We start from the raw sequence: 27,998 nt of genomic DNA on the forward strand, positions 1-27,998 counted from the left end.
AAATAATCAAAATGAAAGAGAGCTTAAACTAAGATGTATGATTGATGAAGCAGATGAATGGTATATAAATCAAATGTTCTGTTGTTGAATTTAGAAAAAACTCAAAATATGGTTTTCTCCTTGAGACTTCAAGCTGATTGTAATGATAATGTGGTTAATTTATTAGGGATCACTCTGGATTCAAAGTTGACCTGGCATTCTCATATAAATAATGTATGTAAAAGATTGAGCAGGGTCATATATCTCTTGTACCATTTGAGGCACTGTGTAGACAAACACTATCTTAGAATGGTTTACTTTGCCCTTTTTCAAGGTGTAATTACATATGGACTATTATTATGGGGTAACTATAGCAGTATAAATGAAGTATTGATTATTCAAAAGAAAGCAGTCAGAATTCTCAACAACGCCCATTGTCTTGAGCACTGTAGACCCTTCTTTATTTGCAGTAGAATACTAACTGTTGTAAATCTATACATATTATCTTGCCTACTTTTTGCAAAAAATAATGTTAATAATTATGTCCTCAATGAGCATGTTCACTCTTATGCTACTAGAAATTCTCACCAAATTCATGTACCTTTTGCTAGGTTAAGTAAAACTAAATTCTCTTATGAAATTGTTAGCATAAGGCTATTTAATAGACTGCACATTTCTGCTCATTATAGTAGCTTCAATAGTTTTAGAAATATTTTATACAATTGGCTGTTGAACAATCCTTTTTACAAAATTGACGAGTTCTTTAAAAGTGATATATCTAGTCTAGTCTTTCAAAGTTAGTCTGTAGGTAGTTTTAACTGTATATGTTAATTGCTTTTATTTGTATGTATTTGTATGACGTAGCCTATTGTACAAATATTTATTTAATGGCCAAATATATGACTTATGACAAGAACTGCCAACATACAATCAGCTGTCCACCAATGCTCGGCTCTTTATATATCTATCTGAATTACTTCTTGAACAGGGGCTACTGAAGTACACATTAAAACACTGTTCGGGATGTTATCCTAATAATAACGTATCTACGTCATACTTTTGTGTAATATGAAGCTCAATACAAAAATAAATTATCTAAAGATTTGTTATAAGCCTACTGACAGGCAAGGGCCAGTCCATTCATATAAAGTTATCTAAGGATAGTTGATTGAGTTTTCTTAGAATATTTTTTTTTTTTTTTTTATATATTCTTTATTGCACATATTCTTGGAGAACAGGGCAAAAGTCATGTTTATGTTACAATTGGTGTATGAGTTAGTGTTTGTAAAAAATTGTGTGTTCTACATTGAACTAATTCTTGGATGGTGTAAATTGGTCGCTCCAGTAGCCAGTTTCTCAAGGAGGCTTTGAAGTTCTTTTCTGGCAGTCTTCTTAGGGATTCAGGTAGAATGTTGAAGAACATTGCTCCTCGATAAGAAGGTTTCCTCTCAAATAAGCTGAGATGATGTTGATTTAGGAGAAAGTTGCTCCTGTGTCTGGTGTTATAGGAGTGTCCGTCTCCAGTCCTTGCTTGCCCTGATTTGATTGTATAGAGGATTGTCTCTTGGATGTAGAGTCCTACTACAGTCAGAATTCTCAGTTCTTTGAAGGCTGTTCGGCATGTGTCAAGTGGTCCTAGTCCTTTTAGAGCTCTAATTGTCCTTTTTTGTAGAACCAGCACCCTTTGGAGATTTGAGATTGTCGTGCCTCCCCAGGCTATCAGGCTGTATCTCAAGTGAGATTCAAACAACAAGTAGTATGCTGTCATAGCTACATCAGTGTTGCTGATTTGTGCAATTCTCCTTATTGTGTAAAGACTGCTATTTAGTTTTTGACAGAGCTGGTTAATGTGTGGTTCCCAAGATAAATTTCGGTCCAAGGTGAGTCCTAAATATTTTCCGAATTCTATTGTAGTTACTTGTGGGAGACCATGATAGTTATTTTGAGTAGCTGTAAAAATTAGTTGTTGGGTTTTTGATTCATTTAAAACCAAATCATTTAGGTTGAAATATTGTTTAGCCATTTTGAAAGCTACAAAGGAGTCAATATCTAGTTGATCTTTGTTTTTGTTTGCTACAATAAGGGCTGTATCATCGGCGTACATTACCATTTCACAATAGTTTTGAAGGTATTCTGGAAAGTCGCTAGTCAGAAGGATATACAAGACGGGTCCAAGAACAGAGCCTTGCGGCACTCCTCTGCTTACTGGTAGTGGTTCAGATTTTACTTTTTTGACCGTGTTGTGTGTAGTGTAAGTAATTTCCACAATCTGTGTCCTATTGCTGAGGTATTTCTTTGTCAATGATTCCCAGAGTTTGCAGTTTTTTTGTAATGAGCTTGTGGTCTAGACAATCGAAGGCCTTGGTAAAGTCCAAAAGTATACTTGTGGCTATATATCCTGCTTCCAATTTATTAATGATGGTTTCAATTAGTTGGACCAGTGCTGTTGCTGTAGATCTGTCTTTTACAAAACCATGTTGTCTCTGAGTAAGAAGGTGATGTTGTTTGAGATGGTCCAGTAGTCTAGTTAGCACTACTCGCTCCAGGATTTTGGAAAAAAAAGTGGAGATAAGTGAGATTGGCCGATAACTGGTGGCTTTGTTAGTTGCTCCAGTCTTATATTTTGGATAAATTTTTGCGAGTTTCAACCCGCTGGGAAAAGTCCCTTGTAAAAGTGATTTGTTTATAATAGCTGTTAGTGGAGTGATAATTTCATGTTTGCATTGTTTGACCAATTTAGAAGATATTTCATCGTCTCCTGTTGATGTTTTTGATTTTAAGGTGTCTATGATGTTTCCGACTTCTATTTCATTTGTCTCCTGGAAAATTAGTCTTGGTATTTGGGGTATGTAATTTGGTTCTATTGTGTGTGTTGTTCGTTGTTCATTTCCTTTGGTATCAAGTGTTCTGTCAGCAATTGTAGCAAAGAAGCTATTTAAGTAATTGGCAATGTCTATTGGAGAGTCTGATGCGTAGTCCTGTATGTTTAAGCGTTCAAGTTGAGGTTTTTTTAATCTCTCTTTTCTTTCATTATTAATCACTTTCCACATGGCTTTTGATTTGTTGTCAGATCTTTCAATGTAGGAGGAGTTGAGCTGTTTTCTTAGTGTTTTTAGTTTTAAGTCGTAGGATTTTTTCCTTTGGGCTGTTTCTTTTTTGTCGTCAGGATGGCCCGTAATGTGTTCTCGATCCCATATATTCTGGTGGGATTTCTTTTATGTTTTACTATTTTGAGAGGGCAGGCTATGTTCATTGCAGATTGGAGGATCCCATGAAACGCTTTATAAGCAGCATCCACATTGTCTGTGAGCATAACTTGTGACCAGTCCTGTGCTTGTAGATTATACCTCAGTTCTTCTACGGTTCTTGTGTTAAATTGTCTTCTGTATGATTGTGTCTGCGTGGGGCTTGTCATGTTTGTAGAGATAAAGCATAACTGGGCAGTGTGATCTGAGAGGCTTGTTTTTAGCACTCTGGTTGATATTTCAGTTTCGTTAATGTTTGTGCAAATGAAATCTATAGAAGTCTTGCTGTGACTGGTTATTCTTGTAGGGGGTAGGTGAAGTCTGCTCAGTCCATAGCCGTGAGTCATATCGTCCAAGTTTCTTCTGTCGTTGCTTGCCACCAGGTTGTCTACATTGACATCCCCTATTACGAGTACCGGGTTTTTAAAAGATGTTATTTTTTCCAATTCAGATGATAAAATATCTAATGCTTCTTCCAAGTTGCTACTAGGTGGCCTGTATAAACCTAAAAGGTGCAAGAATCCTTGTTTCATCTCAATTTTCAGAAGGATGGTTTCACATATAAGTTCTGATGTGGTTCCTGATAAGGATATTACTGTAATTTTATTTTTAAGGTTTAAGTTTGCAAAGACAGCCACTCCACCTTTTCTGTGTTGTTGTCTATTAAAGCTGCCTATAAGTCTGTAGCCAAGGATTCTAGTGCTCTCCAGCTTTTCGTTGTTTAAGCCATGCTCAGTAAGTATTAGTAAGTCTGGTTTGTTGTTGTGGAGAAAATGAGCAAGTCTGTCGGTTTTGTTATGAAGGCCGTCAATATTTTGGTGTGCAATCATAAGTTTCTGGTGCTTATTTCTAGGTTTGGAAGAATTTATGTTTTGGGGATTTTGATTTATTTTTGGTTCTTGTGCTGTTGCTAATTTCGGCTCAGCTATGTCCTTGTGGACTTGATTTTGGTTTTGTCTAAAAAAGTGTCAAGTTGGTGGGTCGCATCCTGTGAAGAGGTTTGAGTCTGAGGTCCTGGTTGTGTAGGAGACTGGTTAGGCATATATGAGGTGGCAGTTTCACATAATGCAGAGGGTTTGCCGTATTTTTTGAAGTGAAAACTTCTTTAGGCGCGTTGAGCGTTTTGGTAGAGGGTAAAATCCTCGGTTCGCGTCACCGACATGCTAATGATACTAACCTGCATGAAAAAGTCAGTCTCGCTGTGTTTTTTAACCGTAGACTTGGCCGCGGACTACTAACCTGCATGAAAAAGTCAGTCTCGCTGTGTTAAAACTGTCCCGGCGGAGTATGAAAACAGACTGCGAGAATCAGTAACCTTTACGGCTTCCTCTCGCGATTTAAAAGTGAAGCCAATGTCGTACAATTCTGTAAGATGCGTCAAATTAAAGCTCTTAATATTGGCAATCTATTGGTTACATTTTTAAATATTAAAAAAATTTCGAAATAATTTTGATTATTGTTTACATTTTACATAGCGTTTACAATGACAAGAAAAAAGTAGTAAGCGAGGATTTTTTTTATTTTTTGGTCAGACAAAATTTGTCAGCGAGAAAGTTGTGTGAAAATAGATGAATATTTTTTTTGTAATTTATCATTTTTTTATTGGAAGTTTAGTTTAGCCTGTAGTAGCGTATGAAGTGATGAGTGAACGTTTCTGCCGGAACTGTAGTTGGCGCATTGGCTCACTGATACCGTATTAACTCAATAAATTAGTTTATTGTGCAATAAAAATACCTTTACGAAAGAACCAAGTTAATTTAACTAATTTATTAGTTTTAAAAATATTGTGGGTTTAATTGTTATTGCAATTATATACTTTATCCGTAGCAATAACTGTATTATTTACAACGGTGTTCAACTCACTGTTGTTCACTCGGTGTTTACTCACTTATAAATGAATAATGAAAACAACGAATATATTTTTAAACATTTTTAATATTTGTACGAATATTTGTATTTAAAATTTAGCATTATTCATTTTAATTATGTTTTTAATATTTAACCTCTTCATCATGAAATGAGTATTATTACGGTATAAGATTTATCTTACTAGCGTGGTAAAATAGATTTCTAGTTATTTGATAATATTTTTTAGTGGATTTTAAAATTGGAAAATTAAAAACTCGTCACATTTACAATTACAGATGTAGGTACTGCTACTATAACGTATTGTTAATTACTCTCAACTTAATAGTTCCGTTTTCACTTCTATCGGCAGTCCCACGACTGCTACTGTTTTTTTTTTTACATTGTCTTTATAAATGTTAATATTGTCCTTGTACTCATCAATGTGACGGTTGAAGAACTCCTCGATACTTTCTCCTTCTTTTCTGATTTTTGCTAAAGCTGGTGGTGATCTTGAGATCTTATGGGAAGATGTGGAAGGTGAAGTTATTTTAAGGCCAGGCATTGGTGATGTTGGTGTCGTCAGAGGACTCGTTTCAGAGGCTTGTCGCCCTGGTTGTTTTCTTGAGTCCTGTCCTTGGAGTGTTGCAGCCTCCTTGCATTTGGCAACTTGCAATGCTACACTGAACTGAGTCTTCTTTTTGTTTTTGGAGATTTTTTTGATACATTAAATTTAGAGCAGTTATTTTTCTGACTTAGATGTGATGTCATTTTGTGGGGATTTGGGGTTTGAGAGCAAGTTTTCCCAACTTGTTCTTTTAATTTTTGTATTTCACACTCTATTTCATATTGCCTTCTTTTAAGGGCAGTCAATTCGGTAATTGTTATCAATGGTAAGAGAGTCTCTCCTGTATGTGAGCATGTTTGAATACCAACGTCCCGATTGGTAGCTTGAGGGATTACTGATTTTATTGACTCCGATTTGGAAGTGAGTTCTTTTATAGTTTTTTCTAAGTTAAAAATTGTTTTCTCTAGATTGTCAATAAGTTTGCATTGGTTGTTGTCTTGTTCTTCAAAAAAATTCTTGGAGCTTTGTTTGGTTATTTCTCTCTTTGTCTAGCTGGCTCTGTAACTTTGCCAGTTCTTGGTGTAAATTCTCGACTTTGCTTCTATTTTTTTCTTCAGTTATCTCCATTTTTTTCTTTACATTTCTAGAATTCAAAATAATATAGGGAGAATACTTTCTTGTCGGTTTAAGAATGACAGAAATTTTTCGTTAGTTTAATAAGCTAATTTTGGTTATGCAAACATTTACGGTTTTGATGATCACATAAAAAATGTGAGACATAAATGTGAAACTAACAAAATTTGAAAGGTAATAGTTTTAACTAAACATTTTACTCCTAATAAATATAATTTATTCTTGCTAACAGTATAAAAGAAATATTCTGAAGTTGACTGTATAGTGGGATTTTTGACTTTATTATCATTATTGTTACAAAATAATCCACTGTGTTATCAGGTTTACATATAAATCACATGTTTTGAGGATTGGGATCCATCCTCGTCTTCATGTGTTAAGAAAAACCTTAGACATAAGTATAATATTATAAACACAAAAATTAAAGAGAAAAATGTTTGGAGGTGAACTCATGAAAGCCTAAATTTGAGAATAGAAATAAAATATAAAGTATATACCTGTACTCCTTCTCACCCCCACGTACCGCTACTAACCATTACCACTACAGTTAAGTACATTTTTAATTATAACTAAAGTCTATGCAACATCGTATTCCTGGAACTTTGTAATTTCTTTTTAGATTTTTTGTGTTATACAAATGTTATAACATGTTTGATTTAAACGCTTAATACAATTAATGATTAAAATCAAAACTTAATACTTCATGTAATAAAAAATTAGTCATACTTTAATGTATAATTATATATATATATATATATATATATATATATATATATAATATATGAAAGAAAATTAATATGTTATACATATTTGTTTTCCACTGATTGATTACTATTTAAAAAATCTGATAGTATAATTATTGTAAATTCAAAATTTTTTTGAATTACTTCACTTGTCAAAGAGGTTTTGATGTTTGACCATTTTACAACTTTGAATACGACATGACACAATAGGAGAAGAAAACGACATCACGTTGTCTAGACTGGTGACGAGTGCCTGACTACCTCGTCCAGGTGGAGTCGCCAGGTCATTGAGCATTGATAATGGTTTGTACAAGGACAGTACTGTGACATGGGCCATATCTCTAGTTTGTAACACACGAAGTAATCCTAGTTACAACATTTATTTTATAAGTTATATTATATTTTGCCAACATATAAGCAAAAGTATTTATTGTATACTTCATCATGTTTAATAACAAATATTGAGATCTCATGTTCAAATTAAGTTAGTAAACTTTCTAGTTATAAATAAAGTAAAATGTCTATTTGGATTAAAAAAGGTTTGTTACATTTTATGTGACAATTCTGTACAAAGTTGTTCACCTTGTATTTGGAACAGCTGTGTAATGAACACCTGTGTGGTAAATGTGAGTTTATTTGCCTTCTGTTGTAATTAATCCACACACAGTAACATTTATGAAAACGTATGGATGGAGATATTCTTATTGAAGTCCTATTTTGTAACATTCTGCAGTTAAAACATTATATTGACATTTACAGTAATTGCTAAGGCTCATTTGATAATTCACTTTAAGTTATTCGTTTTGTTTACACAATACAACACACAATATGAGAATAGAGTAATAAAATAATATAGTGCAGTAGTATATATATCTTACTATAATTTTAATGTGGTAATATGAAACTCCAATTTATGCAAGGAAATCCCAAGTATCTATAAAATATACATTTCTTATGACTATTGTGACAATTCATAGTATAGTAGAACTTGAATTATCTGGATTAATTGAAACCAGACCCTACCCTGTAGCCAAATAATTGGACATCAGCTAAAAAAAGTAATTTTCTCGAGAAAATTAATAGAATTAATTAATTACATATTTAACGATAAAGAAATATTTTTGGATGTTTCAGTATTGTTTTAAGAATAAATAGTGTGTTTCTGCTAGAACATGTCAGTGAATGTTAATTGTGTTACTACTTTAACTTGTTTCTACAACCAAATTCAAATTTCTTTATTGCCGGAGCCATAACATACTGTATAGCAATCCTCAGAATTATTTTATTAAAGTTTTAACAAACTAAAACATCAAAGCTCCTGTCAAACATAGTACAACATTTACTCTTATACCCTACATAATCCTGCTAATATTCCTACTTCTAATATTCCTACTTTCAGCGATGGTTTACTGACTGTGCGATAAACTCAGAAGGACTAAGAAATGTTTGAGATGCTAATCAAACATTTCAAAGAGTATTTTTAACACCTTGATTGTGAGACCATTAAGGTCTCTATTGACATAGAAGGCTCAACAATAACAGATCCCCTCCCCCCCAAAAAAAAAAAAAATTAAATGTTTTATTTAGTAACTTGTTAATAAAATGAACCACTATCTGTGAGGGTAAGTGTTTGAAAACCTCTGTCATGTGTCTCACAGTTTGATAGGTGTCTCTGCTTCTTGTCTCTTATCCATTGTTGTATGCCCCAGCCCCCTATTAAGGCACACTTAGACATACAAAATAACGTCTCCCAAAGTGTACAGAATAAGAAGAGTGAACAATTGAAACTATTTGAAGGTCTTCTTGTAACTTCTTTGAACTTGTGCTTTTGCATTTTAAAAACTCTGAAGGACCGGTCATTTGCGATAGCTCCCCACAATACCAAACCATAGGTGAGGTGTGGGTACATCAAGCCGTAATATTATTCCATAAAAACCTGATTAAAGCAAAGATCTCAAAATATAAATGCCCAAGGAAAGTTTGGAACAAACATGGTCTATGTGAATCTTCCAAGTCAATCCCCGATTCTGGACGTACAACAGTCGAGTTCATCCAATGAGAGTGCTGGCTTGTCATTAGAATTTTCTGATCACAATGCAGAAGTCAGGACATTCGATTTTGAAGAGTTTTGCTCTAAGAATGGGGCTGTTAAAGTGGTGGAATTGATTTGAGATTTGGATAATTTGTGTCTATGGCGTAGGATAAGCTAAGCCACTGGAGAGGCACGCCTCTGATGTCTTGTAATTCATGTTTGTGAAGCAGTTTGTGTGGTTATAATACAATCGAATGTTTTAGATAAGTCGAAAAATAAACTTAATTTTTTGTCTCAATTTTTCCAACTCCTCTACAATTATGTCCACTAGACTCATTACTACATTTATGGTTAACTTAAAGTACTCTTTCTGAAACCAAGTTAATCCTCAGGAAGCAAATTGTGTTTATATAGAAAAGCATGCTGGTCAAATGCAACTTTTAAATTATTTTGCTGAGAACCAGACAAAATTAGAAATGTATATATTATTTGTAGAAGATTGATCGTCTTTTTTAAAGGTTAGTTAGAGAGGTTAATGTTCACACTGAAGATGGTTTATACCGAAACACGTGTCTGAAATAAAAGAATTTTAAAAGGGTTTTAGTTTCCGATTTATTATTCTAATATATATATATATATATATATATATATATATAATGACTTTTTAAATAAGGATAGAAAATTATGGTGGGAATACTGAAATTTTGAATTATTCCTTATATTAAAGCGTTGTGTGGAGGTAAACTCATTATATACTATATATAATGAGTATATATATTATATAATATTATTATATTATATATATATATATATATATTATAAACTATTATATAAATCAGGCCTATACAAACCAACTTTATGACTTCATAAATATATATTCTTGTTATTGTCAATATCTCAAACTGTCTAAACCAGGGGTTTCTCAACCTTTCAGCCTTTGAGCCCCCCTTCATACTTTGGTGTGAGGTCACGCCTCCCTTTATGGAATAAGTTAATTTAGACTTATATATGATAAACTTTCTTACGTTATGTTTGCGTAAAATGACATTGAACTTAGGCTAGACATACTCTGGTAAGGAATATAAAATCACATTTATTCAAATACAAATTTTAATTACACAAATAATCGAAAAAACTACAACAAAATATCAATAATGTAACCAAAAAATTTTCGTTACTTGTGTAGTACTAGTGTGAGGGCTGGCACTGTTTCTCGTTAACTATTTTTTGTATGTTTGGTTGCAATGTTGACAAAGAACACCGCAGGTCACTTTCCACATCTAGTCTGGCTCGATATTTCGATTTTATATTAGCCAGGGCTGAAAATCCTGACTCGCATAGATAAGTAGATGAAAACTGTACAAGCAACTTGGCTGCCTCCATTGCTACTTCTGGGTAAATAGGAAGATATAGTAGCCAGAAATCTTCGAGATCCATGTTTGGGAAATCCACTTTAGCTATTGAATCACATTGCAAGTCAATTGTTTGTTCTTGAATGTAACCAGGAAGTATATCAACGTTGATTTGAAAGGGGTCTCTTGTTAACTTGAATTCCCAGTTTTTCCCGAGCTTATATCTGGGAAATAAGCTTCGATTTTGTTCTTCAGAGGACAACAAATGCTCAGATATTAGGTCCTTCATTTCATTTATTAGGACTTTTGGAAGACTTTGGGTTTCATCGAGGAGGTTGTTTAATTTTGGAAACGAAGAAAAGTTCGCTCCGAATTCTGCAGGCGGCGTTGCCAAAGAGCTATCTTCTCAGTAAAACTCTTAATCGAAATCATAATTCTTTAAAGTACTTTTCTGACCTTGTAGCTTTAGGTTCAGAAGATTTATTGTTTCAAAAAAGTCTGATAAATATGCCAGGTAAAAGATAAATTTTGTCATCTGTAAATTTCTTGTACAGTTCTTCACTTGAACTCATCAAAAAGATTTCAACTTCTGATTTCAAGTTGAACAACCTTGCAAGCATATTACCTTTGGACAACCAACGAACTTCGTGTGGAAAAGAGAAGTGTTTCTTGATCACTGTTCAGTTCTTGACACAACACTCGAAAAAGTCTGGTGTTCAAAGCACTGGATTTGACGTGATTCACTACTTGAACTGCTAATTTCAAAGCAGTGTTAAGTGATTCAGGGAGAGTCTGGGCAAGCCAAAGCTTGTCTGTGGATGATACAATGGGATCCAATTATTTTAGGGTTCTTTTTCTTAGCAATTCAATAAATCCTGATCGGCAACCTGTCATCGCTTGAGCTCCATCAGTACATATTCCCAATAACTCTCTCCCAGGGAAGGGCCATTAGCTTCTAAAAATGTTTGAAGAGAAGAAAATATATTGACTGCTGTAGTTGTTGTTTCAAGATTTGTAGAAAACAGTATTTCTTCAAGGAATTTCTTTTCATCTATATATCTACAGTAAAACAACACAACTGCGCTTGTTTTGAAATGTCTGTTGTTTTCATCGCAACTGCAATGCAAAGAATGGGGAGTTCTTTAGCTTTTGCACCAGTGATTTTTTAAGTCAATAGCCATGTCATCAATTCTACGTTTGACTGTATCGTTTGATAAAGAAATTTTTGCAACTTTATTGTAGCTGTCTTCACCGAGCACAGTGCTACAGGCAGTAAGCAAACAAGGTTTTATGAGTGACTCACCGATTGTGTGGGGTTTCTTGTCTTTAGCTATCAACAAGGGCAATTTTGTAAGAAGCCTCAACGGCCTTTTCATTTTCCATCCATTCGAAAACTTCCACTGGGGTCAAGTTCTCATTCTCTTAGGCAACGTTTCCTAGAAACGAAAAATTCAGTAGGTTTGTCCCTTTAGAGCAGCGTGATTTTGTATTCAAATGGCGTTCCAAACGTCCAGGTCGCATTGCATCGTTACTTAGAACTACATGACAAATTACGCACTGAGGTAAATGACTACCGTTTTTCTCAATAAATGTAAACCCGTATTTAATATAGGCATCACTGTAGAGTCTTTTCTTTGGCAGTGATTTAGCCATTTTAATAACAACTAACCACTAAAACACACAATATTTGTCAATGTAATGGCGATGACAATCAACAACACAATCGCTATAATAGTTACAATAAAACTACATTCACAGGCGAAGGCAAATGCGCGACTGGGACTGGATGATACTGTGTGACAAGTAGCGCTTGTGGTGGACAGTGGCAGACATGCGCACTACGCCCCGCGCCGCGCTACAAATAAAGAAAGGCAGGGTGAGTCCAGACGGGGGGGGAGGGTTGTATGCTGAGTCTAAGGCGCGTGGAATAGGTGGAATAGTCCTCTTCCCACGCGCCTTGTTCTGAGTCAGCTAGTTTCTCACGCCCTGGCCAGACGCTCACTTAAGCTTTGGTTTCCATGAACCCCGCCGGCGCGAAGCGTGAAGCGGTTACTACGTCATCGCGCCAAAACTACTGCATGTTGTTTTATTACGAGCGCGGTTTGTCATATCGGGCCGGCGTCATTCCCGCCGGAAATTGGGAGCGCAACACGACGACGAATCCCGTCAAAGTCTACCCACACTGGCGCATTTACCGCTGCGGCATTGCCGGTTCCGTGTGTGTATGAAATAGTGTTATCGAAGAATCCAAGATTTTTTCACCAGAATTAGATGAAATGTTAATTGATTATGTGCTTGAGCACAGAGTGTTATTTGACCAATCAATGAAAAAACTACAAAAATCTAGTTATAAAATAAAATGCGTAGAAACCATTTATTTGTGGCAGGAGTTGTAAGGTCATTTTGAATATATCCTAAAATTTCATAAAACAGTCCAACTTTACTGTAACTCTGAAATATTCTCTGAACTTCGTCTTGTCATCCATTAATTGTCTCAAAATTAAAATTTTAAAACACCTCTCTTTACTTCTTCTTGTAAATAAAGGTGAACGATCATCGTTAACAAATTCAGGTAGTATAACTTCTTCATCCGCATTTCCTTCGTCGAGAAGAAACACTAATGCTAACATCCTCACAACCCATGTCTACAAATGTTGAATGACCGATCCCACGTTGAGAGCGTGGTTCACGCGGTTATAGAAAAACCACTTACTAACGGCAATCGCACTTGGCGCGATTCTCGTGAGCGTCAAATCCCGCTTCACACTTCACGCCAGCGGGGTTCATAGAAACCAAAGCTTTACATTTTATTGAGTTAATAATTTTAATAATTTCAATGATTGTGTGTTTGTGTCCAGCATCAAATTAAATTTTGTTGTTGTTGTAAATATATATGAAAAAATAACTGTTTCAAAAACCACAACTTAAGTATTTTTTAAAAATTTGTTGACGCCTCCCCTGAAATTCTTCCACGCCCCCCCCAGGGGGGCGCGCCCCCCAGGTTGAGAACCGCTGGTCTAAACAATGGTTAAAAATTAGTTATTTAATTGTTTGAACAATTGTTCTAATTATACTCTTCTGTGCAATCAATATTTTTTTACAGTTTTTTTGTGCACCACAAACAATTCCACAGTTTGGTGGCGTGGTAATACCTGTTAGTGCGATAGAAGTATCAGTTAGTATGTCTCTATCAGTCAGGGGAGTAGCAATCATTGATGTGGTAGTAAGCATCTGTACTGTAGAGAACTCGTTGATACATTACCAATTGGTCAGCATAGCAGAATCCTCAGTCTGTGACTTGGTAATACGCATTAGTGTAGTAGGGGTCTCAAGTTATGTCCGTATCGGTCAACACAGCAGCAGCATCCCAATCAGTGATTTAGTAGTATGCATCTGTACTGTAGGGATCTCAGTCGTTATATTCCCATTGATCAACATAACAGAGTCTGCAGTCGGTGACGTAGTAATACCTATTAGTACCGTAGGGGCTTCCGTTGATATGTCCCCATCAGTATCATCAAGATTAGAGTTGCTTTTACAGTTTTAAGGAACGAGAGAAAAACTCTTTGTTCAAAAGACAGATTGATTTATGGGGTAAAGCCTTTGATTGTGTTATTAACTCAGAATTATTGTTAAACCTTACTATGATGTTCAAAATTTGCAGCTTAAATTTTTTAGATCTTTTTTTTTAGCAGAAGCAGAAGGTTTTAGTGAATAGTAATTGGCCACAGGTAGTTACAATTAAATACGGTATCCTCCAAGTATCGGTTTTAGGTCCTCTGCTCTTCATAATCCTAAAAATATTAAGTATGCTGATCATAGCTATAATACTAAAAGTAAGGCAAATAGGCTTATTACAATCAATTTCTGCAGACTAAATAAAACAATTAATAATCACCAGGTTGTTTCACTAAAAATTTGCAATAAATTACCTCATGATCTGATATTAAATCTCTCTGTCTGTGGTACCATCATGTGGCTGTATTTTTAATTTATAATTAAATAATCTATTCACAGTAATATTGTTCTTATTTACTAAATGTTGCTGCTACCTATGAGTAGTAAAACATCTAATACATCATTACATTGACAATGTGACAGCCTTTGTTATTTAATTTCTAACATCTATACCTTTACCTTAATCTATAAACCACCTAGCTTACAAAACGAAGTATCCATGATAAAACAGTCATTATAATACAATTTTTGAAATTCTAAAAGGACCCATTTGTAAGGTTTCTAGTAGAAATTTAACATTGATCCGTTCATGAATGAAATGACACTTGGCTTTATGGGTGGTGAAATTAGAACTATAAAGTCCTGTCTTTCATTTAACCTGAGATGGGTCTTCCTGAAAGTTCAGCGTTTTTCCAATAGAACGGCAAAGTAGTTTCAATTCTAGTGGGCTGAGTGAGAAACAAACATTAAATGTGAGTAAACCATGCCGTACCTCATACTCATTGGTTGCCTGTAGTGAATAGCAAAACCAAAACCTTGGTCTTTAGCCTATTTTGATGTTTTAGCATGGTGAACACAATGATACTGCATTGGCTGTACCAAAATGTGGAAGCTGTTATGGAGCTGAAGATCCAGCCAGAAATATCACGTAAGTAATGAGTAAAAATAGTTTGTCAATAAAGTGTAAATTAACATGAGACAATGAACACTTTTATTAATCTTTGGAATGTATACCCCTGAGGAAACAATTTTACATAGTAGAGAATACATATACAGTATATGACTCTAGTACTAATAGACTGTTCATTAATAATGTTATAAATGAACAATAACATAATTGTTCTCTGGAATTGGATATTCCTCTTCTTCATGGAGACAGTAAACATCCCCAGGCAGGTCTAAGTTTGAGTTTAAAATTGCTTCAATCTATCTCACTCCTGGCCTAAAGTAGTTGAACAGACAAGGTTTACTTCTTTAGCCTGATTTTCATAGCTCATGATTCCTGAACTGATTTTTAAACCTGAGTTTATACCGAGCCTATCATGCTTTCAGAAAACCCAAGCTCATGTAGGCCAACTCAATTTTTAAGATGCCAAAAAACACGGTCTTTAGTCTAGAGATAAATCGGGGCTCCTGAACTATCCCTACAATATTTTGTATTGGTTTGGTATTTTTCACAGATGTTGCAACACGTGTGAAGAAGTTAAGGAAGCATACAGGCATAAACGTTGGAATTTTCCTGAACCAGACAAAATAGAACAATGCCAGTCTTCCCACGATGCTGAGAAAATAACAAGAGCTTTAAAGGAAGGATGTCAAATATATGGATACATGGAAGTGAACAGGGTATGTATCATTCTTCCATTAGTAATTCTAGTTGTGAAGTTTTTTTATAGGAATAAAAATAATCCTTAATCATAAATTATCCCTTTTTCAGAATTTTGATTTATTAAATTTTGTAATGTTTCAGGTGGGAGGCAGTTTCCATATTGCCCCTGGTCAAAGCTTTTCCATAAATCATGTACATGGTAAGTAACTTAATTTGTAAAAGAATTCTTATAAAGGTTAATTTTTTTTTTTCAACATAGAGTGATAAAATTAGCAAGTTTTCACTATTCAATTCAATTTAAACACCTTTATTCATTTACACTGAATAGTGTCATAGTACTAAATAACATAACACTAGTGGATCAAGAGTTAGCAATTCACACAATTACAGGTTACTCTGGTTCAAAATTCAAAGCCTTTTTGAGGCAATTTTGAACGGTTGATTTTAAAAATTACTTTGCTTACAGTTGTTAAATATTTCTTAAGAATTTATTATAAATGCTAATGTGACTTAAAATATTTGATATGAACCATACCGAACCACATTCTTTTGAAGAAAATAGATTTCCAGACTGTTGAACCAATACTTAAAAGGTTCTAATATTACAGAGAACTGTAAAAGGTAACTTGGTTGTTTTACTCATGATTTAAAAATGCAATTTTTAACCACATGCAATGATATATTGTCACCAATGATGGACAGAGTACATGATATTAGTATACTATAATAATTTACAGTATTGAGATTAGTAAAATAAGTAATAGTGAGGCTCAGTAATGATGACTCCTCCATATTTCTCATTGGTGAGTCTGCTCTGACTTGGCTTCACCTGTCACTCGCCTATGGTCCAGTCTATTTCTTTTCTTGGTCTGTGGATTTTAATTAAGACTCTACCACAGGCTAAGATAAAGTATAAAACTTGTATTCTAAATTCTGTCTAGCATAAATAAATTTATTTCAAGTTTGAGCCATTTGAAAGTATATATAAATATACATTCTGTTTTTAGTCCATGATGTTCAACCGTTTTCATCGTCCGTTTTCAACACATCACATATCATCCGACATCTGTCGTTTGGAAGAAACAAAATTGCTGGGAAAGCAAATCCATTGGACGAGTCTGTATCGATAGCCTCTGAGGGTAAGTTAGTTAATCATCAAGTTTTGTTTAAAACAAGTTTATTTAGAAACAATTGTATAAATAATCAGTGGTAAACATTCTAGATGGGCTACAGTTTAATTGTAATAAGCAACAGATTTAGAGTTTTGAAGGAAACTGAAAATATATATTGTGTATAGACTTATAATACAAGAAAATTTTCAGTCACAACTAATGAAGTCTAGCAACGGATTCCAGTTCCTATTGCCATGAAGGTCCCAAATGTTCCTCCTCCTTGCAACATGACCTTCCCGACATTGTTCACCAGCTCCCTGCCTCTCAGTCCGTACCTGAAACATATTTTATTGTGTAAGCTGCAATTGGTATAAAACATGGTAAATTAAACTTAATTTTTTCAAGTCTCTTATAGGACATCATATGTCAAGACATGGGACAGGTATGAGATATACAATGTGTTCAATGATTGAAATTTCTAGGGTAGTTCAAATCAAATTATCTTTAAGGCCAAAAATAATTATAAGCTTAATAACATTATCTATTTAGTGTCATAAACTAAATTGAAATTTCCAGTCAGTCTGTACTGATTGATGAATATGTGTAAATAGTTACTAAAAAGTTTAACAACAACAAACACAAAACAAAAAATACTTGCTACACGGGGACCCAAAACCCATAACGGGTTGGGCAAGTAGCATATATTATCATTGCACGACTTATTAGCATGTTACTTATTTTATTATTCACAGTGACTTAGATAAAAATATTTAGCATTCACTGTTGTACAACGTGCCATATCACATGAGTCCCTTGACCCAAGTTTTTTTATCTTCTGGGGTTTTAAGGTTTTGTGCTAAAAAATTAGTTTTGTATCAAGCAAAGATAATGTAGATCTAAATGGGTCATATTGTTGCTTATATGGCTACTTGTAATTCAGACCAAATCATTTGAAAAAATTGTAATTATTTAACTTTTACTTAAGAATGATATCAAAATAAAACTTTATAACAAATCTTTGAATCACACAAACAAACATTAATATTCAGGTTGAAAACCCATTCTTATAATAATATTCTATTCATTATTTGACAGCAGGCTACAATATTTTTTAGCTCAATTCCCTTCCTTATATCTACTAATTATTGATATATACAGGGTGTTCACAAAAGGGTAACACAAACTTCTGTGGGTGATAGTACATGTAATTTGAAATAAAAAAGGTCCTATAAACATAGGCCACTAGCTGCCATTTTGTATAAAAAAATTAATATCTCTAGAACTAGTAAATCTACAAATACCAAACTTCGCACATAGAAAAAATTTCAAAAATTATGGTGTGGTTTGCTTTGACCCTTCATCTGACTAGTCGCTAAAAAATGTTTCTCCAATGTTGAATGACTAGTCACTAGTCGATTGTGCAGGAATCTTTTTAATCAAACTTTTGTTATTGAAATAAGACTTAAATAGGGTAAATATTATATCAAATTAATCGGGATGTTTCACAGATTAATTTGTTGTATAGTTTATTGAATAATAATGTAATAAGTATGCACAGAGATTATGAAGTTGCAATACAAATGTCAGTTTACCGCGAAAAACAAGATTTTTTCCCTGTAGTTTTGTCGCAGGAATTTTGTTTAGGAATAAGTTTGCTACATCACTGCATTCAGAATTTCTTTCTCAAGAAGATTATCTGTTTCTAAAATCTGTTCATTAAGATTTGATATAAAGAAAGAACTTTGATGCTACTATTGTTGGCGACATTTCTTTAATGTTAGACGACTAGTTTCACTAGTGGCTAGTATTTTGTTGTTTTTCATATTATTATTAGACTTGTATTAGTATCAAACTTTTCTTTGTGAGATTTGCCATCAAGTGGTGTAGATATCTGTAAGTTTGAATGAAGGTGTGAACAACTAGCAAAATAGTGCCTGCCATTATAGGTATTTCAACTGCCAAATCCAGGGTTAATATTTACAAACTGTTGAAAATGTTTGAAGTCAAATGAAAAAAACTTGTATATTTATAAAAAAATTACAAGATGTTGACTATTTTTCAAATTTTAAAACAATTTTAACAGTATTTTTCTTAACGAAGTTCTTCAACACATAAGCGAGCATGCTTGCACAAGCTGGGAGCAAGAAATAGCTCTCAAACTGTGATATGTTTGTTGCTCTTGGCTTGTGCAAGTGTACAATTAGAGTGGTGATATAAAATTTGATTATTGAACAATAATACATCTATTGTTACCTGAGTGCTGTGAATCCACCAAAAAGAGCTCCAGATGCCATTCCAACACAGAAACCTATTGTAAATCCAAGTTTCATTTTATCAAAGCATGATGGACCAGAAGTTTGAAATGCTCCTGACGGGACAGGCATGATGTTTTAAATTAATTTGTATCAACTGAAACAATAAAAATTAATTTAATAATGTTATGTTTAAATTAGTCCATGTTAATACTGATTTAAGTGCATATGTTAATTACTGTTATACAAAGCATCCAAAAGTCAGTGATCATGCCTGTTATTTCGAAACAGTTGGCAAAAACTAAAAATAAATAGAAATAAAAATGTGGGAATCTCTGTAGGCTAATGAGACCTAAATTTTGACATAACAAAAAGTGTTACGGGAGGGGGGTGGTCCTCACTGGGAAGGCGCACTCCAATTTGCAAATGGCAACCCTCCTCTTGTGACAAATCGTTATAAAGTGAATAAAAAAAGATATTTTGGTACAAACCGGAAGTTACCATTCAAGGATGGTGGAAAATGAGGTTCGAGATATTTACAAACGGATTTGCACCAAACTTGGTTTTTTGGGTTTTTTCAGGTCAAGATACACCTACCTGATATCAGTTTTACAAATTACCCACTCATTTCCAAGATGGTGCAAAAAAGGGTAAAAAGAGGTTATCCTTCATCATCCAGCCATTTTACTGCAATTTGATTAAAAATCTGTATCTGAAGGTTCTTCATGTCGAGAAGCACAAATTCAAAATTGGTTTTCAAGAATACCTAAATGTTTTTAAGGTCCAACCATGCATTTACTAATGAGGCATATTTTAAGAAAAAACCGTGTCTCTGTAAATAAAAATCAAACTGAAAAAATACCTGAAGAAAAACACTAGTTTTACACAAATAAAATGGCTCAACTCAATAAGTGCAAGTGCCACACCACTATGCACCTTCACAGCCAGAAATTTGAAAGTATTCCTTTCATTTGTACAGAAGGACCATTGACACAATTAGTTCATCACCAATTTGTGGTGACTGTCATTAGCCTTTAAAAACAATAAAAAAAACTCATACACAAAAATGTCATGTAAGAAACAATAACAAAAAATTAGAAATAAAAGGAAAAATTAAACAAATTTTCTACCTCACTAAGTTTAGAGAAAACGTAAAAGATATACTTTATCAAAACCAACATGTTGCACTCCACCGTGCTTTAACTAAATTAAACAATAAACAGATAATTAAACCACTAAACTCTGAAAATAAACTAGAACTAAATTTACAAAAAAATTGCTCAAACTAGGATCCATTTTGTCTCATGGCAGTAAATCAGCCTGCTTTCAAACTCGTCTTTAACATCACACAAAATAGTTGTAATTTTTGTGCATTTTTCAATTATTCTTTGGCACAATTCAGATATATATGGAGGGGTTGGGTACCCTATGGTCTTGAGATGACCCCACAAAAACAAGTCCAATGGATTAAGGTCAGATGATCTTGCCGGCAATGTGACAGATCCACGCCATCCAATCCATTGATGAGGGAATTCTTGATCCAGAAATGCTCAAACGTCTCTTGCGTAATATAAGGGAGCTGTATGTTGTTGGAATCAAGGGTCAAAATCTTCCTCCAAGTCTTCAATAGCTTCAATTTTTTTCCCCTTGGGGCGGCCTACTGCCATGCACTTAAGCCTCAAGGGCTTTTTGCGCACCCCGGAAACACACCATGAGGCCCACCAGTCTACAATTTCAGCAGTTCCACAAACCACCGAAAACAACCTATCAAGTCCTGGGAAAATTCACCACCCCTGTCCAAACTACCAAAGATGGCATACCGCTCTCTTGCTATTGTGGGGCAATCAAAGAGCAGGTGCTCAGCAGTCTCCTCTTGCTCATTACACCTTCTACAGAGCGGATCCTCCTGCAGGATGCTGACTCTGTGAAGATGCTTCCTCAGGTGACCATGCCCTGTAATGAGACCAATAACCTGAGAAGACATTGATCTGTTTAATGAGAGGTCCGAAGCCACCCTGGAGGAAGGTGACTGTAATACCATTCTACTCATTCTCAAACCCGGATGCAACCTCCAACTTCTCTCATGCTCCGCTCGAATCCATTTCGAGACAACCCTAGAGGATTCACACCTTGGAACACCGCAGAACGGTTGAGGGCCCGTCATAATTGTCGCTGAGCCCTGGTTGGCCAGGGCATCAGCTCTTTTGTTCCCAAGAATCCCCTCATGACCAGGAACCCTAGATTCTGGCAAGGGAGGAAACGGCTTGATAGCAATACCAAACCAGTTTGGATTTGATCACGCAAGATTCCAGCGCCATCAGTGCTGCCTGACTGTCCGTGAAAATATTAATCGTCTTGCTCCTATATCGCAGACGAAGATTCTCACAAGCACATTCCATAATAGCTGCAACTTCCACTTGAAATACTGTCGGATACGGACCCATAGGGACCACCAGCTCCCTACATGGTCTCACTCCCAGAATTCCAGCGCCTGTGCCGCTTTTTGTTTTAGAGCCGTCTGTGAACCATTCGAGCTCCGCTGGTGGAAGAGGTTTCCTTTCCTGTGACCAATCATCCCTAGAGGGTAAAATAATCCTAAAGGGTTTGTCAAAGGAAAACTTTTGTGGCATCTGATCAGAGATCATGTGCAGAACATCCTCCTGTATCAGGGTGCTAATTCTGCAGTGCCCACCGCTGCAGCCCGACCAGAGTCCCATCTGCTGAAGACAGTAGGCACTCCTCCTGGCCATAGCCCAAATGACAATGTCCAGGAGGGCGAGGTTAAGACAACAGTCCAGAGCCGCACCTGGCACACTAGGAAATGCTCCAGTGATAGCAAGGCAGGGCATTCTTTGGATACCCGCCAGACGAGCTACCACCGTATTGGCCTCCGTTTTTGGCCACCAGACGACAGCTCCGTACATTAGTGCAGGTCTGACCACAGAAACATTAAGCCAGTACAAGAGCCTCGGCTTCAGTCCCCAGGACTCACCTATCACACGTCTGCATTGTATTAGAGACCATTTCTCCCTGGCAATGACCCTTTCTAGATGAGGTCCCCAGTTTAGAACCCTATCTAGGATCACGCCCAGGTACTTGACCTCAGACTTCAGCTCAACGGGAGAGCCTTTGAATAGAAAGGGACAAATGCCCTCCGTTTAAAGGTTATTTTTGACGATGGAAGGATTGTGAAGGAAACAGGATTTTTCCGGACATTTGCCATCGTTCAGTGAAACAAGAAAACAGTAACACTACGTTTCGAGATCTGCAATCTGATCTCTTCTTCAGGTAAAGAACTAACCTAATACATAATTACAAACTAAGTTAAAATAAACAAATCTTACTAAAGCGTTGTGGCACGCCTAAGTCAGGAATCACAACCTACATGTTGTTGTCAACTTCACTAACACTAAAGACATGCACTTAATACAAAACTATAGATTAGTGTTTTGTATAGTTTTGTATTAAGTGCATGTCTTTAGTGTTAGTGAAGTTGACAACAACATGTAGGTTGTGATTCCTGACTTAGGCGTGCCACAACGCTTTAGTAAGATTTGTTTATTTTAACTTAGTTTGTAATTATGTATTAGGTTAGTTCTTTACCTGAAGAAGAGATCAGATTGCAGATCTCGAAACGTAATGTTACTGTTTTCTTGTTTCACTGAACGATGGCAAATGTCCGGAAAAATCCTGTTTCCTTCACAAATGCCCTCCATCTGTCACCTCCTGGTAAAGGCAACCACAGCAGCCTTGGTGGAAATGATTTCTTCAAGCATATTCAAGTATTCCCATTGTTTCATGCTGCCATTTTGGAAATGAGTCCGGGTAATTTGTAAAACTGATATAAGGTGACTGATATTCTTGACCTGAAAATCCCTATAAGCCAAGTTTTGTGAAAAAGCATTTGTAAATAGCTGAAAACATCATTTTCTGCCCTTCAGCAGCTGCCATCCTAGAAAGAAGATAAATAGTGACTTCTAGTTCCTACCAAAATGTTTTTTTTTTTTTTTTCAATTCCCTTTCCAATGATGTGTCACATATGTGGAAAGGGGTGGGGGGAGGTGCAATGTGCAAATTTTGATTTTTGTGGTGCATCCTCCTCCAACATTTGTGGATATAACAAATTGTAGGTCTCATTAAACACTCTTTATAGAATCCTCTATTTTAATAACATTTTCCCTTGCATCTATATATTTTTTTATGTATACATTAATTTTTCTAAACAGAACCATAGTATTTTTCAGTCTCTTATCCTAAAATCTAAAACCTTAGAAACAAACATAAATTAAATATTCCTTTCCACACTACAGCTTTACAAAAAATAATACTTATTGTAATGTTATAGTATTCAAAGTTCAAAAATGCTTTATTCACAAAAATTTTGTTTTACATACACGGGCATTACATTATCCCATGCGCTCAAGCGCGTGCAGGATGACAAATCATTATTATTGTTCAGTATTGCAAACTATTTATGAGCCAGTCTTTTGGAATTCGTTACATTACAGCATTAACAAACATTAATCTTAATATTATCAACAGCACTAATCTGACATAATGAACACTGAAATTATCAATAACCCAAATACATACCAAGATCTACAATAGTGTTCCCTAATTTAATTCTCCTATAAACTTCTACTAACAACAAAGAAGTTTTATGAACTTCTTCTGGAGTATTATTCAATGCTCTTCCTGAATTTTTAAGAATTGAGTTAGATCTAGATAGTTTTAAAATAAAACTTTTACTAGAAAAATGTTTTTATTCTGTACAGGACTTTATCATATGTACCATGTTAGTTACTTAGTTATTAATACATTAAATACTATGTTTGAATTGCATTGGCTTGCGTCAAAATAAAAATTTTTATGTTATAAACAAAATTAATGTTTCATGGCAATAAAGAATATTTGACTTTGACTTTAGATGCTTGTTATTGAATGCACACATTTTCTAGGATTGTACTGTTATAAATATTGAAAAGATATAGGATTTCAGACATTTGCCATTGTTAAATGTTATACAAATAGAACCCTACATTTCAAGAATTGGAATCTATTCCTTTCATCAAAATTTTCAAGGATTCACAAAAATTTAAAAAAATTTATATATAATTTCTTTGTAAAATGGAGTTTACCGTGAATAAATAAATTGTACTATCCTTTAAATTCATCCATTGCCAATAACAAGACTTTAAACTTTAGCACTAGAGTAGGCCTGTTTGTGCTTGAAAACCATTTCAGTTAGGTCTTCCTCCTTTGATCATCTTTAATAAAGATTAAATTCAAATTAAATTGTCACACACTACACTGCTATAACAAAGTACACTTTTAAGCTATTTACTTATAAATCGTCAATAAAATGTTAGTACTAGTTAATTAACCCTTTAAGTGGCGGTCATTTGTGGTCTCAGTGGCAGGCCGTTTTCGGGTAAATTGCCGTGATCGTTAAACTTATTTTTAGAAAATATTGTATAAGTGATAACCTAGCAATATTATATATTTTTGTTTTCCTTATAAACTATAGAATAAGAATAATTATGATATTTGGTTCCTTATTTTTATTTTCAGATGAATATCATTGTAGGTGTGTAAAGATTTTCTTTTAGAAAAAATAATATTTAAGTTCTACTGTCCGTCACTTTGAAACTACTGGAGCTACAAAATAATGTCATATTTACAGAATATACACAATTTTATTCTAAACAAATTACTACCTATGCATTTTTTTTCTATTTACAAGAACAAAAAAGTTAGAAGGGAAAAACTAAATCAATGTACAAACAGTTTTTTTTTGTTTGTTTGTTTTTTTTTTACTCCGAGTCACTAGTCACTAGTCACTAGGCCTTGTATTTTCCTCCCAGTAGTGTAGGGCCTATAATAGTGGCTTAGTTTGTCATAGCACAGTATATTTCGTAAATATAAAACAGGAATTGTCTTATCGCAAATCCCTCCCCATCCTCAGACAGAGGTCAAAGTCGAGCGGTCTAGTAGATAACGTGATTATAGAATCTCGCCGCCCGTTCAGCTGGTGCGCCGCATTCTTGTACTTTCGTGTTTTACTGTGTGTGTAATAGATTAGTGATGGGTGACACTATGAGAATTTGGGATTTACCCAGGAGCGAAGAGGGGACCATTAGTTTTTTACAAGATCGTGACTAGTTGCCTAAATCTAAAATATTCGTGGCTGTCGGCAGTTGCGGCTGAAGGCGGAAATCCACTACACTCACTCATCCTTGATATTGCTGCATTCTGGGCGTCACAGGAAACCCATTAAGAATATTAATAATCGTTGTAAGTTTGTAATTGAAGAGTTGCTTTTTCGTTCTATAATGTTTTTTTTCTATAAATTTATATGTTTGTGTTCCTCATACTGGTGTGGTCGGTATAATCCCAAAGTACCCCAACATTTTCCATGATGAACGAATAACCTAAACATTTACCGGTAACACAAACAACGCGATAAACAATAATATACTGACAATAACAGTACGCAAAGTCGCCAAACAAAACAGTGACGAGTAGACAGCTTTCTCTCGTCTGCCGCCAGGTCAAACGAAAACTGTTGGATTCATTTAGGCCAGCAAACATTAGTAACATGAATACACACTATACTATATGATATATATAGGAAGTTTCATGGAGAATACGATAGTTCAAAATAGGCCTAAAAATAATGGATGGTTGCGGAGCAACAGCCTTAAATGTGAAGCGACGGATGTGACGGCGCTTGCCACTTCGCGGCGGTGTGAATCATACGTCTCAGACGGCGCTTGCCACTTATAGGGTTAAGTACTAATAATCAATATTTAGACTAGCCTAATACAGCATGTTGTAAAAATTATTTATATATCAGCCTACGTTTATCAACATTTCAACCAAATTATATACTTACAAAAGAATAATACAAGTAGTCTACATGTTAACAATAATCTTGAATAAATTATATGAACTTACCTATATAAAATGGTGGTAACTACAGATAACTTAGGCCAATGTTAAAACCTTATTTGGATAATGATATTGACATGTCTGCTATTGGTTGCTGCAATGAATTGGGTAATTGTTAATCAGAGCTAAACACGAGCTCAGACTGTTAAATTTTATTAAAGCGTTGTTCTGCAGTAAACAAAACAGCAGCGGAATCTTCCAGCTAAGAAGCTAACAAAGTAAACAATCGATTATGAATACTACTATTGTATAATACAGTACTAATTATTGGAATCTATGTTGCCATTAACATTATTTAACAGATATTTATATTTTCTTGTTAACCTAAAAGAGGAAAGTGAGAATTGTGAAAAAATGTAATAAGAATGTTTTTGTACTAGATAGTTAGGGTATTTCTAATTGATAATTTGGTTCACTGAATCGATTGCCTTGGTGGCCACTTACTATACTGCAGCTCTTAGTTTCTGTGAATTAACATAGCCTTGGGGATTAAAAACATGTTTTAGGGAAATTTAAAATTTGGATTGAAACTTAAATTTTGAATAGGGCAGAGTACAATAATTGAACCCGGTTCTTTTTTATCACTTTATTACAATCAAACACTTTAACATATTGAATAACTGAACTGTCAATCAATGTCCACATAGGCTATCTAAATAAAGTCACAAGTTTCAATTTGATAGAATAGTTTTACCCACTGGGGGCGAAAGATGCGTGCTACACGTCCGAACATTCATTGTACCTACTGAAAGACTTGAGCCATGCGTACTCTGTTAATGTATAATAATTCTTGTTGTACGATTATTATATAATATCAAAGTTTGGTAATATGCTGAATCATTTGATAAAGATGATTTAATAACAAATGTAGGCTGGTTAATAAAGTCTTACTTAATAATTAAATCCTGTTTCAATATAAAAGAAACGGGTTGCTTATCGTAATATACCCTGAAAATATTCCAGTAAAATAGGTTGTTTTGTGATGAAAATAATTTAACAGTTATGTATTTCTAGTTTCATTTGATAAGACGACCTATTGATGTTACTTTTAACATTTAGTTCATTGGTTGTTTTATCAGCCTCTACTGCAAGTGCAAATATGACAGAATAGCTGGTTCAACATTATAATAATCACAAGCAAATTCAGTTGTCAGTATAATCCGGCAAAGAAAAAGCTGAAGTAAAGGATTAGATTATCAAAGTACATTAAAATGTATTGCCTTTTAACCTTAGGTACAAATCATAACCTAATATCAGGAAACTAGTAACTTCCACCTCTAGTTATACCTCAATCTATTAAGACTTAAAAGATTCCGTAAGGGTTAATTTACAGACAAAATATGTACCTAACTACTACAAGACTTGGCATACAAAGCAATATTACCGGGTGTCTGGGAAACTTATAAGTAGCCTAATGCTGAAAAGCGGTGATTGAAAAATGTCCTATCAGTTTTACGTAAAGAAATGAGAATAACAATATTATATTACTTGTAACATTCATTGTAAGTTTACAAAGCTATTTTCTCCTTACCTAATATTTAGATTCATAACATAACCCCTCAACAATTTGATCCCTTTCTCTTCTTGCGTTGCTACAGAGGTAAATCATAAGACGCAGTTTAGATTTGGTAGAACAAAAATCAACACAGCTGATGTACACAGCTCACGGCCTTTCGGTCTAACGAATCGACTGAACACAGAAAGATCTTTAACTTTTTCCCCCGAAAGTCCTTTAAAACACAAAGAAATATGTTAATTAGTTCTAACTTTGATCATACTAGTTCAGTTGTATAAACTAATAAAATCAAAGAGTATAGCAAGAATGACATACCATTAATAACAACAAAAGCATTTATACTAAAATAACGTGGTGATGGCAAGAATGAAAATAAATAACTTAAACAACAGGAAGAACAAACCTTCCAATGTTTAACTTTGAAATCAATATTCTCACCAATGCCTTGACCATTTGATTAGACCACTGCATTTTTAATATATT

At 34.6% G+C, this 27,998-nt stretch overlaps 2 protein-coding genes across 3 annotated transcripts in view; one reads left to right on the forward strand and one right to left on the reverse strand.

The window, feature by feature from the left end:
* The window catches only part of LOC124365127 (endoplasmic reticulum-Golgi intermediate compartment protein 3-like), a 74,043-nt gene that overhangs the window by 30,941 nt on the left and 15,104 nt on the right, over positions 1–27,998 (forward strand). For both annotated transcript variants that reach the window (XM_046821076.1, XM_046821077.1), the window contains exons 5-8: positions 14,921–15,003; positions 15,536–15,701; positions 15,826–15,883; positions 16,692–16,823. In XM_046821076.1, coding sequence (XP_046677032.1) covers positions 14,921–15,003; positions 15,536–15,701; positions 15,826–15,883; positions 16,692–16,823 — 439 coding nt within the window. The remainder of the gene's footprint in view (positions 1–14,920; positions 15,004–15,535; positions 15,702–15,825; positions 15,884–16,691; positions 16,824–27,998) is intronic.
* LOC124365128 (reactive oxygen species modulator 1-like) lies at positions 16,845–27,688 on the reverse strand. Its single transcript, XM_046821078.1, has 3 exons — positions 27,531–27,688; positions 19,050–19,205; positions 16,845–17,131 (listed from the first exon to the last, which is right to left on the reverse strand). Exons 2-3 carry the CDS (start codon positions 19,178–19,180, stop codon positions 17,023–17,025), a joined length of 240 nt encoding a protein of 79 aa, XP_046677034.1. The 5' UTR covers positions 19,181–19,205; positions 27,531–27,688; the 3' UTR covers positions 16,845–17,022.

This window comes from Homalodisca vitripennis, chromosome 6 (assembly GCF_021130785.1).
Source record: "Homalodisca vitripennis isolate AUS2020 chromosome 6, UT_GWSS_2.1, whole genome shotgun sequence".
NCBI lineage: Eukaryota > Metazoa > Arthropoda > Insecta > Hemiptera > Cicadellidae > Homalodisca > Homalodisca vitripennis.